This window comes from Micropterus dolomieu, linkage group LG09 (assembly GCF_021292245.1).
Source record: "Micropterus dolomieu isolate WLL.071019.BEF.003 ecotype Adirondacks linkage group LG09, ASM2129224v1, whole genome shotgun sequence".
In the NCBI taxonomy this organism is placed as follows: Eukaryota; Metazoa; Chordata; class Actinopteri; order Centrarchiformes; family Centrarchidae; genus Micropterus; species Micropterus dolomieu.
The window spans coordinates 9,650,461-9,665,276 of NC_060158.1; the positions used below are offsets into that span (position 1 = coordinate 9,650,461).

At 39.2% G+C, this 14,816-nt stretch overlaps 1 protein-coding gene across 1 annotated transcript; it reads right to left on the minus strand.

Annotated features, from left to right (window-relative positions):
- Window positions 1-455: 455 nt before the first annotated feature.
- Window positions 456-14,445, minus strand: LOC123976107 (prolyl endopeptidase-like). Its single transcript, XM_046057950.1, has 15 exons — window positions 14,201-14,445; window positions 11,210-11,284; window positions 10,985-11,118; window positions 10,710-10,840; window positions 10,396-10,605; window positions 10,144-10,265; window positions 9,837-9,942; window positions 7,170-7,361; window positions 5,958-6,155; window positions 5,474-5,577; window positions 5,019-5,155; window positions 4,092-4,186; window positions 3,862-3,993; window positions 2,735-2,891; window positions 456-1,099 (listed from the first exon to the last, which is right to left on the minus strand). The coding sequence occupies exons 1-15, from the start codon at window positions 14,246-14,248 to the stop codon at window positions 805-807; spliced, it is 2,136 nt and encodes a 711-aa protein (XP_045913906.1). The 5' UTR covers window positions 14,249-14,445; the 3' UTR covers window positions 456-804.
- Between the last annotated feature and the right edge of the window lie 371 nt (window positions 14,446-14,816).

Consider the following 14,816-nt stretch of genomic DNA (forward strand, 5'->3'; position numbering starts at 1 on the left):
CGCTGGCTGCATAGAAAGTAGTTAAAATTTGCTCAACCTCAACCAGCTGGAATATTTAAATACTGCCTATATGAAAATACATCAGTAATAACATTGCTTTAATATATACAGTAATATAACTGATATCTAGATTAGTTGTTAGTACTTTTGATGCTTGTACTAGTAATATATAAAAAATGTTTTGGACTAAAGTTGCCGGCCGGAAACAAACAGGGGATGTTGTGGTACAGGGACAGCACCCTAAAACTCAAGGTCACTGGGGCACCCTTGCTTTTGATATTGTAAATTACATTTAGATGCACATTATTTTACACTGATGTTTTGCTACATTCACTCAAATACTTTTGAATACTTCTTCCACTAGTGGTGCTGAACAATTCGGTTCTAATTGGATTAACTTTAGAAGACAATATTAAGATTTGGGACACTATGTGTTATAATGCAATAGACAGAAATCATAGCAGAAAGAGATTTTATTGAAGATGCTTTAGCCTAAAGTTCAAATTCCACACAGTATGCATTCTGAATTGTGCATTTGATTGATTGGTTATCTACAGCTACAGATGTTTCAAAAGAGCCATTATAATGAGTGTCTCAGATTTGTATCACATTGTAGTTCTTGGTTATTATTTTTCTAACAATATTCCATCAGCTGCCCATTTTTTTTTTTTTTACATCGTCACTTTAGCTGGACCAGTATATTCTATCTTTCACTAAATTGTGTTTTCTTAAAAATAAGAAGTCATTCATCCCTTAAAACGCCTTCATCATTGTGTATATGCTTAAACTCCCATCATTATCTCCTCAATCCTTCCAGCTGAGCCCAAGTGTCTCAGCGACGAAGGAAAAGATGTGCGTGTCCTCCAAGATGGCCTTGGCGGTGGGTTTCCCTGCACCGTGCCCACTACGGGTGTCCACCCTGACCATCAGAGGCTGACGCTGCACAGGGCTGTTGCCAACTCCGTGCTGCAAGGCAGCACAGTACTTCAGGGTGTGGAGAGGCACCACGCGATCATCGTGATCTGCTGTCAGAAGCAGTACGGCAGGGTAGGGAGGGCCAGAGTAAGGAGGTTGAGGCAGATTGTGGAGAGGAGAATACCTAGACAGAAGGTGATAAAGACCGGTTGGAAGCATAATGTGAGAAAATTCAAGAGGAAATTAAGGATGCACGATTTGGAGAAAGTCATATTGCGGTTCGATTATAATGGAACAAATGGTACTATGAGTCTACTAGCTTGATTATCAAGGAAAATGCACAAAATACTGACATTTTGAAATGTGTATTTCTCAACTTGAACAGAGTTAAATGATAAACAATATTTATAACAATAAGTAGTAAAACGGATGTAAAACAGAATAAGGGGCGCGCGTTACTCTACGGAGGAGGTAGCTAGAACAAGCACATGTTGGCACACTGGCTCTGGCTAAATCTACATTAGTCCACTGCAGAGGCTCCATCCACAACCTGGAGGAGGAATTAGTATACATAAGTGTATTAGTATAATATCATGACATTAATAAATAAAGAGTACAGTGGTCAGATAGTATACTGTTAGCATAATAATATTACTATATTCATTATAATTTCATATAATAGTATACTTTACCATTATTTGAATATTAAATCCACTTACAGCAGTTTCATTTCTGTGGGTTGTTTTTATTTATTTAATTCTTGTGCAAGAGAGACTCACAAGTACAACTTGTCAATAATCCTATTGTTCAACATCGGAAAGTTTTTTTTTTTTAATGTGCCGCCCCATCCAAGCTGTGATTGGTTGGTTGACAAACAGTGACTGATAAGCATGTCGGCTTTATGAAAAGTTTAACATGTTGAACGATAAAGTTCACCGATACAGAACGATTAATGGCGCGCCGGGGGGGTTACGGCAGGTTGTTGTCTTAAACGTTACTCGGACACTGCTCATAAATCATTTTTCTGATTGCACATAGGCCTATCTGTTTTGAGGAGCACATGCGAGAGCCCGGTGTGGGCGTGGATAACGAGCAGACTGCAGCACGCACATTTTCTTTTATTAAATTGCGCACTTTTTGCGGTTATATGAAATCGCACGTGACGACATTGCGATTAGATTAATCGTGCAGACCTAGAGGAAATCAGACAGAATATAGAAGTGATTCATGATCTTTAATGCAATTCAGTTGCTCTGCTGTGAATTTTTGGTTTATGTGGGTGAGTGTAAGGCTGTGAACAGACCTTTAGAGATTATTGAAACCAACAAAGACCAAACACCCATGATGTGATGACAATCAACACTGACATGCGCAGAGTGAGTTAGTTTGTCTTGAGATTCAGATAATAGAAGATACTGAAGTAGATACAAAGAAATGATGAATATGAATATAGCAAAGTCCCCCAAATCCAGCAGGAGAACAAATTCCTGCTGGACTTGGGGGAAAACTTGCTGTTTTCTTCTTTACCTATATTTTTTTACCAGTCGTACACTTCATACTGGCTTTTCTAGTTGTTTAAACTAATCTTAGTGCCAAACACAGGAAGGGAACTGATAGAAAAATGATCAGAATCACTAAACATCACACACTTGGAAATTACCACTAACTTATACGGGGTGTTCAACTTATTCTGATCAGGCATGACAGCAGCGAGACATGAGGATGTAAGCGGATGTGTGAAAATTATATTTTTTATATATATATATATATATATATATATATATATATAAGTGATTTGTTGTGTCTATGTTTTTCGTACTTGATGAGCCACTTGAACTGCTCCGGTTCGTCAGAACAGCCGTAGTCGGTGGTCCACGCGTGGCCGATGGTGAATTTGTGGAACTTCAGCATATCCATCACCCCGACCTCTGCCACAGCACAGCCAAACAGGTCTGGACGCTGGTTCACGCATGCCGCTGTGTGTGTGTATTTAAGATTTAGGTTACGGATTCCATTTGCTTACAAATACACACACTCAAATGCACATGCATCCCCTTTACTACACACTGTAAGACACAATCACTCCTAAATGGCCGCTCACACGCCAGGGAAGAAGGCATTTGTTGGGTTTGTGCGATGCCATATGGCAGCCAGCCTTTGGTAAACTAGGTGACTAAGCACTGTTTAATGTGCTGTTTAATAGCTAAATTAATTGAAGCTAAGCCGCTAACTACTGTTAGATGAACATTAGCAATTATGCCAAAGATGTAATATAAATACAAAGCACTGTGATCAATCATCACGTCTGGATAACAGCCTTTTTACTTGTGTGAACCAAAAATCTATTACGGGCTTTTAGCCAGAACACAGCAACGTCATCACTCCTGTTTTAGCCTCTTCACCCTGGTTTCCAGTATGTTTTAGAAAAGATTTTACTGATTACTTTTTAGGCTCCTCATGTCCTCTCTCTCTCGCTATATCCCTGACCTCTTAGTACCTTATGCACCAGTATATATTTTAAGATCCTCTGTCTTTTGTCTGTTCCAGAGGCCTGGCTGAAAACAAAAGCGGACAGCATTTGCAGTCAGGGCCCCTAGGCTCTGGAACGATCTGTCCAAAGAAATCAGGTCGGCTGAGTAAGTGGTCTCCTTTAAAGCCCTTCTTAAAACACACTTTTATGGGAGAGCCTTTCGTGATTTAAAAAAAAAAAAATCCCCTCCCTCTCCCTCCCCCTGTTAATTTGCATAGGAAGTTGGAGCCTAGCTGTAAAAAATGGGGAGGGTGTAGAGGTAAAGCGCCATGACCAGATTTGAGCTATAAAACATTAAGAGCAGGAATCCCCTACCTTCACAATTTTTATCTCCTTAACACAACACTGCAATTTTCAAATCGCAGGACTAATATTTCTTAAAAGGTGATGTGTGTGTCAACATTCCCTGTTCTTACCTACTAGCAGCCCTCCATTAGAGGCCCCGTTGATAGCGATGCGGCTGGCTGTGGTGTACTTTTCTTGGATCAGATGCTCTGCTGCACACTGGAAGTCATCAAAGCAATTCTGCTTGTTCCCTAATGTACCAGCTACAAACACGACACAGCAGAAGTTGTGTGAACACAGAATTACAAAATAGCAAACTTCTGTTTAATGTTTTCTTCCTGCATTCCTTGGATGTTTGTACCTTTGTGCCAGGTGAGGCCGTACTCTCCACCCCCTCTGATGTTGGCGACTGCCAGGATCCCTCCCAGGTGTCTCACGTACAGTAAGTAAGCAACACTGACCGCAAACAGAACAGAGAGGGGGAAATAATGTCATCTAAAGTACATCATCAAGGGAAAAACCTAATAGCTGCCTGATGTTTTACGATCTAAATGGTAACAACATAGCATAAATAGTGTTATTAGAAGTGATACATTTGATACAGTTAAACCTTTGAATAGATTACTCAGTCTCATGTGCTATTAGGGCATGGATGAAATGCTTATCTCCCGATTCAATACTATCACAATATTTGGGTGCCAATTCAATTTCAAACATGTATTGCGATTCTGAAGTATCTAAACATATGATTTGTTTGCTTTATTAACACTAGGCCATGGGAAAAAGTTCAATCATCCACTTTTAGAGACCGAGTCATATTTCCATCAGATGTCAATCATCAGATGTTAATTTTTCTGCATTTTATTTCAGCAGCATCATGTTTATACTGCATATAAAAGTGGTAAATAAAATACTTTTTTAAAGTAAGCTGCTACATTTAGCTGTTCCTGCTCATCCTGCTAGTGCACTCATTTATATACAGTATATCTATAGTGCATTTGCACAATGACGTAACGTCTAGATATACCATATTAAAATGAAGTTACTGCATACCTTAAAAGACATACACACTAAAATAATGGCACGCCAGCAAAGATAATCAGTTTAACAGAAGAGGATGGTCTTGCAGAACAAACAGGGCAGCTCTTTAATGTTTTATAGAAAGTTGGTATATCAATTATTTTACTCTCCACACTGATCAGTGTCATCATCGATGTCTGCTTTGCAAATCACAAAGAAGAGAGTGGTCCCATTGGTTTGAGATTTTGAGCACAGCAACTGTACTTACTTGTAGTATGGTTGTATGGAAGACTCAAAACCCCCATAGCCATAAAGGAAGACAGGATGAGTCCCATCCTTCTTTAGGCCTTTGGCATGAACTAGGAACATGGGGATTTTGGTTCCATCTTTACTGGGATAAAATACCTGTAAATGTATGAGAGAAGATATTTGAAATCAGTCTTTTAAGCCATCTTTTACAAAATATGTTATATTATGTCTAAAATGACTGTTCACAAACACAGAACTTATTACTTCCTCTACCATAGTGAATAAGATTCTGGGAAATCATTCTGCATCATGATATATGAATATGCAACTAATACATGTGATAACACAGAAACAAGAATTAACTGGATGATAAGGGGAAATAAAGTTATAGTCCAAAAAGGAAGTTTGAGAATGGAGACCTATGACCTACAGAAAGAGAAGATAAGTAAAGGAGATAAAACAGGAGGACATTACCTGGCTGGTCTGATAGTCCTCTTGCTTGATGCCTTTTACCTCCACCTCCCTGAACACTCTGGGCTCTGGGTTCAACTCGCTCAAATCACAGTGGTAAATGATACCTGGGCAGCACAGAATAAAATTTAATCTTAAATTACAAGGCTTCCATTTCCAGTAATTATAAAAAAAAAAATATATATATATATATATATATATATATTTTATGTAGCATTTACTTTTTAACTAGCATTTAATGTATCTTTTCCTGAAATTTCATGTATTATTCAAAAGTAGTATACCTTTCCATTACAGTAGCAATACAGCACTTGCAACAATTTTTAGTTGCAACCCTAATTATTAGAATCTAATTTAAAGAGTTTTTGTATAAATTCACATGGGATTAATTCAATTATATATTATAGTATTTTATGTTTGGATTTTATAGCGTTAATTTTACTAATATGAGACAACTAAAATAGAATTTTCAAAATTAAGGAATTACCAGGTGTAGTGAAGGAGGAGAACTTGTAGAAAACGTCAGAGTGTTTCTTCTTGCAGCTCACTCCGGACACTGTGCCAACATCCAGGGGAAGGTCCCTCACCAGCTGGCCTGTAGACAACTCATACACTTGCAGGATATCCTTCACGTCATGGAGGTAGTTTACCAGCAGGTGGTGCTGGTTCACACAAGATACAAAGCCTGTAAAGGGATACAAGAAGAAATTGAAAGAAAGTAAACATGGCAACTTGTGTATGGTTTTATAAAAAAATACTGTATCCAAGGGATACGGTATGCTTGTTGTCTGTCATCCTTTCTAAGTTACAACCAATGTCAACTTCCTCATGTATCTTGAAAACAAAAGAGCCATCTAATGACCCTGGGAAGACAAATATAACAAGACATGTCTTTAAAAGCAATGGAATGACATGACTTCAGATTCATTTAAAAACTTGCCACACAAAATTGAATTTGAGAAACAAATCATTAACTTGCACTAATCAAGCAGTCTCACTGATATCACGATTATTCAGAAACTTTACTTCAAGGTCTCAATTTGGCATTTTTAAGCAGAACACAAACATTTAATAAATGGTTTATAACACTATGAAGTAGTTGTATGCAGCTACAAGTAAAAAAAACATTAAATGCATATATGCCGCTTATAAATTCCAAATAAGGGGAATTAAAATAAAGCGTCACCTTATCCTTCAAGTGTTTTTCCTTTCTTCTTTTTCAATATTTGTGTGTGTTTTACACGTCTCAGTGGAAATGGACATTCACTGCTGTATGTTTCAGTCAACTCTACGTATAGTTACCATCATTCAAATGACTCATAACCCTCCAAAAAGTTAAGTGCTTATGGGCCAAGTTTCACTTTTTGAGCAGAGTTCCCTTTGACGAAGGTCTTTGACCACAGACACAGAACTTCCCAGTTGTTGTGGTTGGACCACCACCGAAACATTAAGACAGATATTCAGCGAAAAAGTATTTTGCAAGATTGAATTGTGGAAGTATGTTTCCACGTATAAGCCCTTTACGTCTTTCTAAAAGCCTGGTGGACTTTTGAAACGTTCACAGCTGTCATGCCAACCAAGGTCTGTTTTACAAATCACCAGCACAACTGCTATTTGAACTTTCAGATGCATTACATTTCTTCTGTAGAGAACTGATACTATATTAGTGAACTACATTGAAATTTCCATTCACTCTCACCCAGGACATCCTTGTCGTGCTGTCGTATGAGGGTAGTCCAGTGCTGCCTGTCTGGTTTCTGGATGTCTATGTTGATGAGACAGTACCGAGGAGCATCCAAGTTTGAGCGGAAAGTGAACACAGTTTCCTCATTGGTGACATACGAGTACTGGGCATCAAAGTTGTCCACAAGTTTGACCCATGGCAGCAGGCCTAGAGGAGAAGATTAATAAAATTATTATTATTTTTATCTCAATCAGAAAAGACGCATCACATGATTTCCATCTCCATCACTGACCATTGGTCAAAAAGAAAAATACACACATCCTGTCTACCTGAATTAAGGTAGCTTATAAAGACCAATACCACATTTCTACAATAGGCTTGCACTAAAACATGTCAAAACTCTGTGTGTGTTGGGGGGGGGGGGATTTTCTTTTTTTATAGCTGATATTATCAATTGCTGCTTGAAAGTCTGCACTCTAGAAAAGCTCGCTTGGTTTTCTATGATTCCATGTTTGATTTGGGAGATGACACTGCCTGGAATTTAATCATTTTAGGGGCATGGCCACATAGCCTTTGGTGTTGTCAATTTATTAAGGGCACAAAGGCTAAATTCCAGGGTAGCAAGCCCATCAAACAAAAAGATTGTCCAGAGACATTATGAATTTATCCTAACTATCCTAACCCCTAAAATCCACTGACTCCAGCGCGTTACAGCAGCGCCGCAGTTGCCGGAGCTAATCGCGGCCATTATAGTCAATGCTTTTGAGTCCACCAGACGCGGCTGCAGCATGTCCCAGAAGCGGCTCTCCGCAGAGAATTTATTTGTGACCTGCGTCAAGCAGCACAGAGCAGATCGAACCAGGCAGGAAGTAAGACACAAAACGGCATAGAGAATCCAGTCAACTTTCAAAATAAGACACCCTGTGGAGATTGTAAAACAACAACAAGGTTAAAACAGACACAAAAAGAAATTTAACTACGTAGCCTACTTAATCATAGTAGAAGCACAAAATGCAAAAACTGATTCCAAAATCAACAAAATCTAAACATGTCAGCAAAATCAGGCAGGCAAAATGCTCTGATTTTGAAATGCTCTTTGTGGGAAATCATAGACAGTATATTACTGGACGAAGCCACCCCGCTGATTTGAATGGAGAGCAGTGAAGCCAGTTTTGGACCAATAAAATACTACTACAGTCCATGCGTCTACTTCGCATGTTCGCGCAGTAGTATAACCGCGGTTTAATGACGTAGAACAACGGCAGAAACACCGTAATTGTGGTGGCTGCATAGCTGCGCCAACAAAAAGCATCACTAATTAATCAGCCCACCTGCGAGGCTCATATGTCAAACACCAACGCAGCGTCACTGGTCGCCGAATAGTTTTTTTTAGATGGCCGAGAGTTTATAATCTAAGCAATACGGTTACATCTCTGATGTGCGACGGGGGGGGGGTTGTTCACAGGGTTTTGTCATTTCTGGGCCTACATGGATCCCTCAATGTGCCGTAGCCAGTGGATTCCCGGTGGAAGGGTTAAGGATGATTTTTCTTATTTGTTAATGCTTGTCCGTAATCATAAAAATTCATCAGTCACTGTTGGGGGTGCTGAAAGAACAGAGTATCTCACAAACGTGAGTACACCCCTCACATTTTGAAGAAGAAGAAATGACACTTTGCTATAATGTAAAGTAGTGAGTGTACAAGTACGAGTGTACAAGTATGTATAAAGTTCTGCATGGCTGTTGTCCCAGAAGGAAGCCTCTTCTAAAAGATGATGCACAAAAAAGCCTGCCAACAGTTTGCTGAAGACAAGCAGACTAAGGACACGGATTACTAGAACCAAGTCATGTGGTCTGATGAGACCAGCCAGGTGAGGAGTACAAAGACAAGTGTGTCTTGCCTACATTCAAGCATGGTGGTGGGAGTGTCATGGCCTGGGGCTGCATGAGTGCTGCCGGCACTGGGGAGCCACAGTTCATTGAGGGAACCATGAATGCCAACATGTACTGTGACATACTGAAGCAGAGCACGATCCCCTCCCTTCGGAGACTGGGCCCCAGGGCAGTATTCCAACATGATAACGACCCCAAACACCTCCAAGACCACTGCCTTGTTAAAGAAGCTGAGGGTAAAGGTGATCGACTGGCCAAGCATGTCTCCAGAGCATAACCCTATTGAGCATCTGTGGGTCATCCTCAAACAGAAGGTGGAGAAGCACACTAACATCCAACAGCTCAGTGATGTCGTCATGTCAACCTGTGAAGCTCTGGTGGACTCCATGCCCAAGAGGGTTAAGGCAGTGCTGGAAAATAATGGTGGCCACATAAAACATTGACACTTTGGGTCCAATTTGGACATTTTCACTTTGGGGTGTATTCACTTTTGTTGCCAGCATTGTTCCAAGAACTATTCTTTTAGAGAATTAGCTGCATTTCTTTGATATTTCAAAAACTAAATGGTTAATTGAGTTTATCTAACCCCAACCACCAATTTTGATGATTTTGGTGTTCAACGTTTGACGTTGAAAACCTTTTTGACTTATATTCCCTCATAAGTGCAAATGTGCCAAAGCAGACCTAAGGATTCTGTACCGGTGACCCTACATCTCAAGAACATATGTGAATTGTTGTGTTTATGGAGTGCTTAGATCTCAGTGGAGAGTTTGTCACAAGGAGACAGACCTGTGATACCGTCGGGGAGCTGCTGGAGGTCACAGTACCACAGCTGGTTGACAGGCTCACAGCCTTCAGTGATGGACAAAACAGCATATCTACCATCATCTGATATCTGGAGAGAAAAAGGAATGAAGATAATATGAATGTTGTCTTTACTATGAAATGTTTTATAACAAGTTTTTGTTGATATGCAATTCTGTAATAGAACTTTTTCAAGAACTCAAATTAATATTTTAAATAACCTGATTGCTGCTGGGTGTTAATAATGATGTAAAGTGATTCAATAAGTGATTGAAGATTACTATGGACTTACAGTTACTGAACTGTGCCACTTAGGATGCTCGGGGAACTCTGCAACCAGAATATCTTCTGACTGTTTGGTTCCGATGACGTGGTAGTAGAGCTTCTGATTGATGTTGCAGGTGGTCTCTGTGCCTTTAGTGAAATACAGAGTGGTGAAGTCTTGAATAGATCTGTAATAGTTGTTGCATGGGGAATGGATCTGGCTAAAAGGTGGTTAACTGTGATAGAGCATGCTTTTGTGTGTATGGCGAGTCCTCCTTACCATCAGTTTTGCCTTCCTGGCGTGGGTAGCAGTTATAAAAGATGCCCTTGGCATCGTGAGTCCAGGCCAAGCAGCTGAATTTAACCCTCTCCAGAACATCAGGCAGCGGGGTGAGGTCATCAGCTTTCATGAAACGCACTGTTACCCAGTCGGAACCACTGCTGCTCAAACCATATGCAAAATACTCACACTCCTCAGACAGACGGCCCACTGGGTGGAGAGAGCAACAAAGAAAAGGAGGGATCAGCACAATACATCTTTTCTAATTGTCTAGGTAGATGTGTATAGGGACATTTTCAGTGTATGTGGCTCACTCTTCAGTGCCACAGTGCCATCTTCAGATAGCTCATTCGGGTCAAAGAATACGGTGGCAGCTCCATCCAGAGAGTCCTGCACATACAGCACATCTTGATTCTGGAGACCTTTGTTGTGAAAGTAGAAATACCTGTAAATAACAACAGGAAATAATGTGACAATAAGCGTGGTTTAATTTTTTTCCCTTCAAACCTGCAGTTCAAGTAAGTCCCTCTCATAAGTGTGGCCATTTTTCACTCTGTGTAGTGCCCATAATTTAATTTTTAATGGATACCTCTTCCCTCTCTTGTAAGGGCAGCTGTATTTGGGATAGTCATAGAGCTCAGTCAGCCGCTCATGGAACTGAGCCCGGACAGCACACTGCTCCAGGTACGGCATGGTCAGTTTGTTCTGCTCTTCAACAAAGGCCTGAGACACAAAAAGGAGAGAGGGTGGATGAAGTTTGGAGAGTTTTTGATAAAGACACAACTACAGCTTTCTGCAAGAGAGCAACACATACTACTGTTTCCGGACTGTCAGGGTCTTCCAGCCAAGTGTAGGGATCGCAGATCTTAGTTCCATGGTAGTCATCGACCTAGTGCAGATTTACAAGTTAAACAGGAACAATCATAAACTTCTGTGTTTCATATTTAAACTTGATTTTCTTGTTAGAGAAGATTCTCTTGTGCAATACCATGGTTGTTGTTACTTCCCTCCAACAACTATCTTCTGTGGAACTGAAGAACATCTGTACAAATGTGTCATTAATAATTGGCTTTTCAAGTTGTTGCTTGTCAGCACTGGAATAAACGGTGTTATTTCAGATGCTTTAGAAACGCCAACTGTCATGCACCAGTAGGTAGCTTCTCTCAACACGCACCATAAGATTTGTCCACCGATGCCTCTAAAGGCACCAGTTTAATGTTCTGGTTCTAGTCTCCAGTAATTAAAATGAGAAATAATTTTTCTATTCATCTAAAAAGACATGTTAACATCTTTTGAAGCTTAAATGTTTAACATTAGGTTTATATGTTAACACGCTAAAGACTCATTAATAGTCATATATAGCACAGCCAGCCACATTTTCCATTTAGACACCGAAGGGCAGACTTGGCCTTTTGGGGAAAGAGGGAGATTTCTCGTCATGTTATATCATCATTCCATTTTGTGCCCCCTTGTGCTGGTAGATAAAATCTCAAACATTTTTCTAAGAGTATCTTATTCCTTTTTTTTTTTTTTTAAAGAGACATTGTATGCTGAACATTGTGAAATTCTAAATACCTGAAAGTATCTACAGTATTAGCAAGTAACCAATGTATTGAAAAGATTGGCTCAATTATGGTATTCACCTGTGATGTATTTTGTGATGGGGTATTTATTACCTGTACATAAGAGACTGTATAATTTTATTTAACAATGAACATAACATTGATAATTGGTATAGCGAAACTGTGGCTAGGGCCCAGGGCACAAATCACAGATCGGGTTAATAATGATTTGCATTAGGAAAAATTGTAATCAAATTGAATTCTTTTATGTATAGTCTGGAAATGTCCCCCAGTGATGGTATATTTCATAATATAAATTCTAATAATAAATTCTGGGTTAATAATTGGATGACATTATTCCGTTCTCACCTCAAGTTAAGTCTGCTCTTAACAGAGGTGCTAAATCACAAATCAGCTAAAATGATCCCACAACACTGGCCTCAATAGAATGTATTTTAGGTACTCAAATCTGAGAGTGTAAGACTTTTTGAGACGGTGTACCTCATTTTTAATATTAAGATTTATATTATTAGAAATATTGAAGGATTGTAAGTGGGTACTGTCTTTGCAATATAATTTAATCTGGATAAAGTGTTTTTTTCTGTCATGAAATGTTAACTCTTTATTTCATACCAAGCAGTAAAAAAGGTTTAGCATACTGATTGTACGATAGTGAGCCAAATTATTTGTCTGATGTCAGATAGAATTGTTAGTGGAGTGGGCAGATTCAAAGGTTAAATGGCAACCTCGTTTGCCTTAATTCAGTCATTGCATCCTTCTAGATATGACACATGCATGTTAGTCATATTTATAGTGTCTGTGGGTAAATTTTTGTTAGGGTCTACTTCACATTTGTTCTTCCTTTCCAATGCAACGCTCATCTATTAGACATGTTGTCATTTTTGAGATTTCCTTTTGTTTTCCGATACAAGTTTGTACTGTCTGCAACGGATGCACCAGCAATTCAGGCAAAGCCTATTAGTTCATGTTGTGTCGGTTATAAACACTGCGGCAAAGGGGCAAACTTCAGCCGTAATAAACACATACACCCAGGGACGTGCTTACCATTGACTGAGGTCATGTCCTCATTTGCAGATTCTAATCATCTTAAGAGGAGTTTACATTCTGCAGTTACACAGAAGTGACATATGGTCAGTTTTGAAGGCTCATTATGATGCCTTTATTGTTTTGGGCAAACAATATCAATAATCATTCATTAATTAAACAACAATTCAAATTGTTATTTTTTTTTTTACCATTCATTGCCATTTTAAATACCTAGAATTGTTTATTTTCTGTTTCTTAGTGTTTTGGGGTTTTGGTTTGTTGAAGGGACAAAACAAGCTCATTAAAAATCAGTCATAAATTCAGCTATTAATATAGCTAGGTTAAGCAATATTTTTCAGAAACCTTTATTTTTATTATATTTTCTGAAATTCTCTTTACAGCCCAACTGCAATCAATGAATCCGATGCTCTGACACACAAAGATAAACATATAGGTATGTGTGGCTGTAGCAACTGTAAGCACACCCTAGCTTTAAATTAACCATCGAGATTAACCAATCAGGAAAAACTAGGGGCAGTACCTACATTAAATTAAAATAAAACTGATTTAGGCTAGTAATTCTCCCGAATTGTATTCCTGGCAGTGTGGTGAAGGCTTTGAAACAGCCTTTCGACCATCATGTTGCCAGATAAACTTTTGGAGAAAACATAACTAGTCAGTTAAATAAATAAATAAATAAATATATATTTAGGCGACTGGGGTTGTGCCGCGGGAAGAACAGTGACTCATTGTTATATACTGGCAAAAAAATAACAAATATTGCATTCGCCTATGCCTGTAAACACAACCAAGCTAAGAGCTGCATTATCAGAGGAACAGTGGTCATAAGGAAATAAAGCTTGCGAGACAAACGACAGTTTCAGCTAAAAGAGCATGAGGACGTAGCCTATTGTTCCCGTGGGACATGGTTTCCTGTTTGCGACATTTTCAAAGAGCTAACGTTACTTCTTCGCAAAGTTATTGCAGCAAAATTTCCTCTTAAATGAGTTTTAAAATTGATATTTAAAGTTTTGTTTTTCTTTCTTTGTCCATTCGCCATTTGTATTGCTAACCCCCACACCCGTATGCCTCTTCCTGGTCTTGCTTTTCCCCCCTGATTGTGTGCGTGCACCAGAGAATGACAGAGAGAGAACTCACCCTGCATAAGTTCACTTTCTTTACCGTTTGACACTGACCTTGCTCTCATCTCTTCTCGCAGCCGGATACTTAAACGCCATGGCCATGGGTTTCCTAAAGTCTTCCTCTGTTTCCCTGAGAGGCCTTTCTGTTACGATGTTGTTTCTTTTTTTTCTCTCCTATTTTTTATTGTTCTGAATGCAGCGACGAAATCAATGGAGACTTGAAGTGAAAGTGAAAGTATTTTTTCCACACTGACACACGTTTGCACAGACCGCCGGTGCTTAGTCTTTATACAGGAAATGATGTCTCATTCAAGGCAAGTGAAGGCAGACGCACAGCCGTAGTACGTGAGTTCGCGCGCGATTGTTAATTTAATTTAGATAGTATCTGCAATTTATAAGATACCCCGATAAAATTGTAAGTGGTGTTAGTCTGGAGTTGCAAATTCCATATGATTTTTGACCTCTACCTAAATAGCAAAAATTCTATCTACTAGTAAAATGCAGTAAAGAAACAGCAAAACGCCTCAGTAAACACTGTAAGCTAACCTAAATCTAATGTTAGCCTTGAACTTGACAGTAAAAAGCAAGAAACAAAGCAAAGTAAAAAGAAACGTGTTGGCATGTCAGAGGTATTCAGACCAGTGTTGCTCAAAGTCTGTTCGGGTCAAAA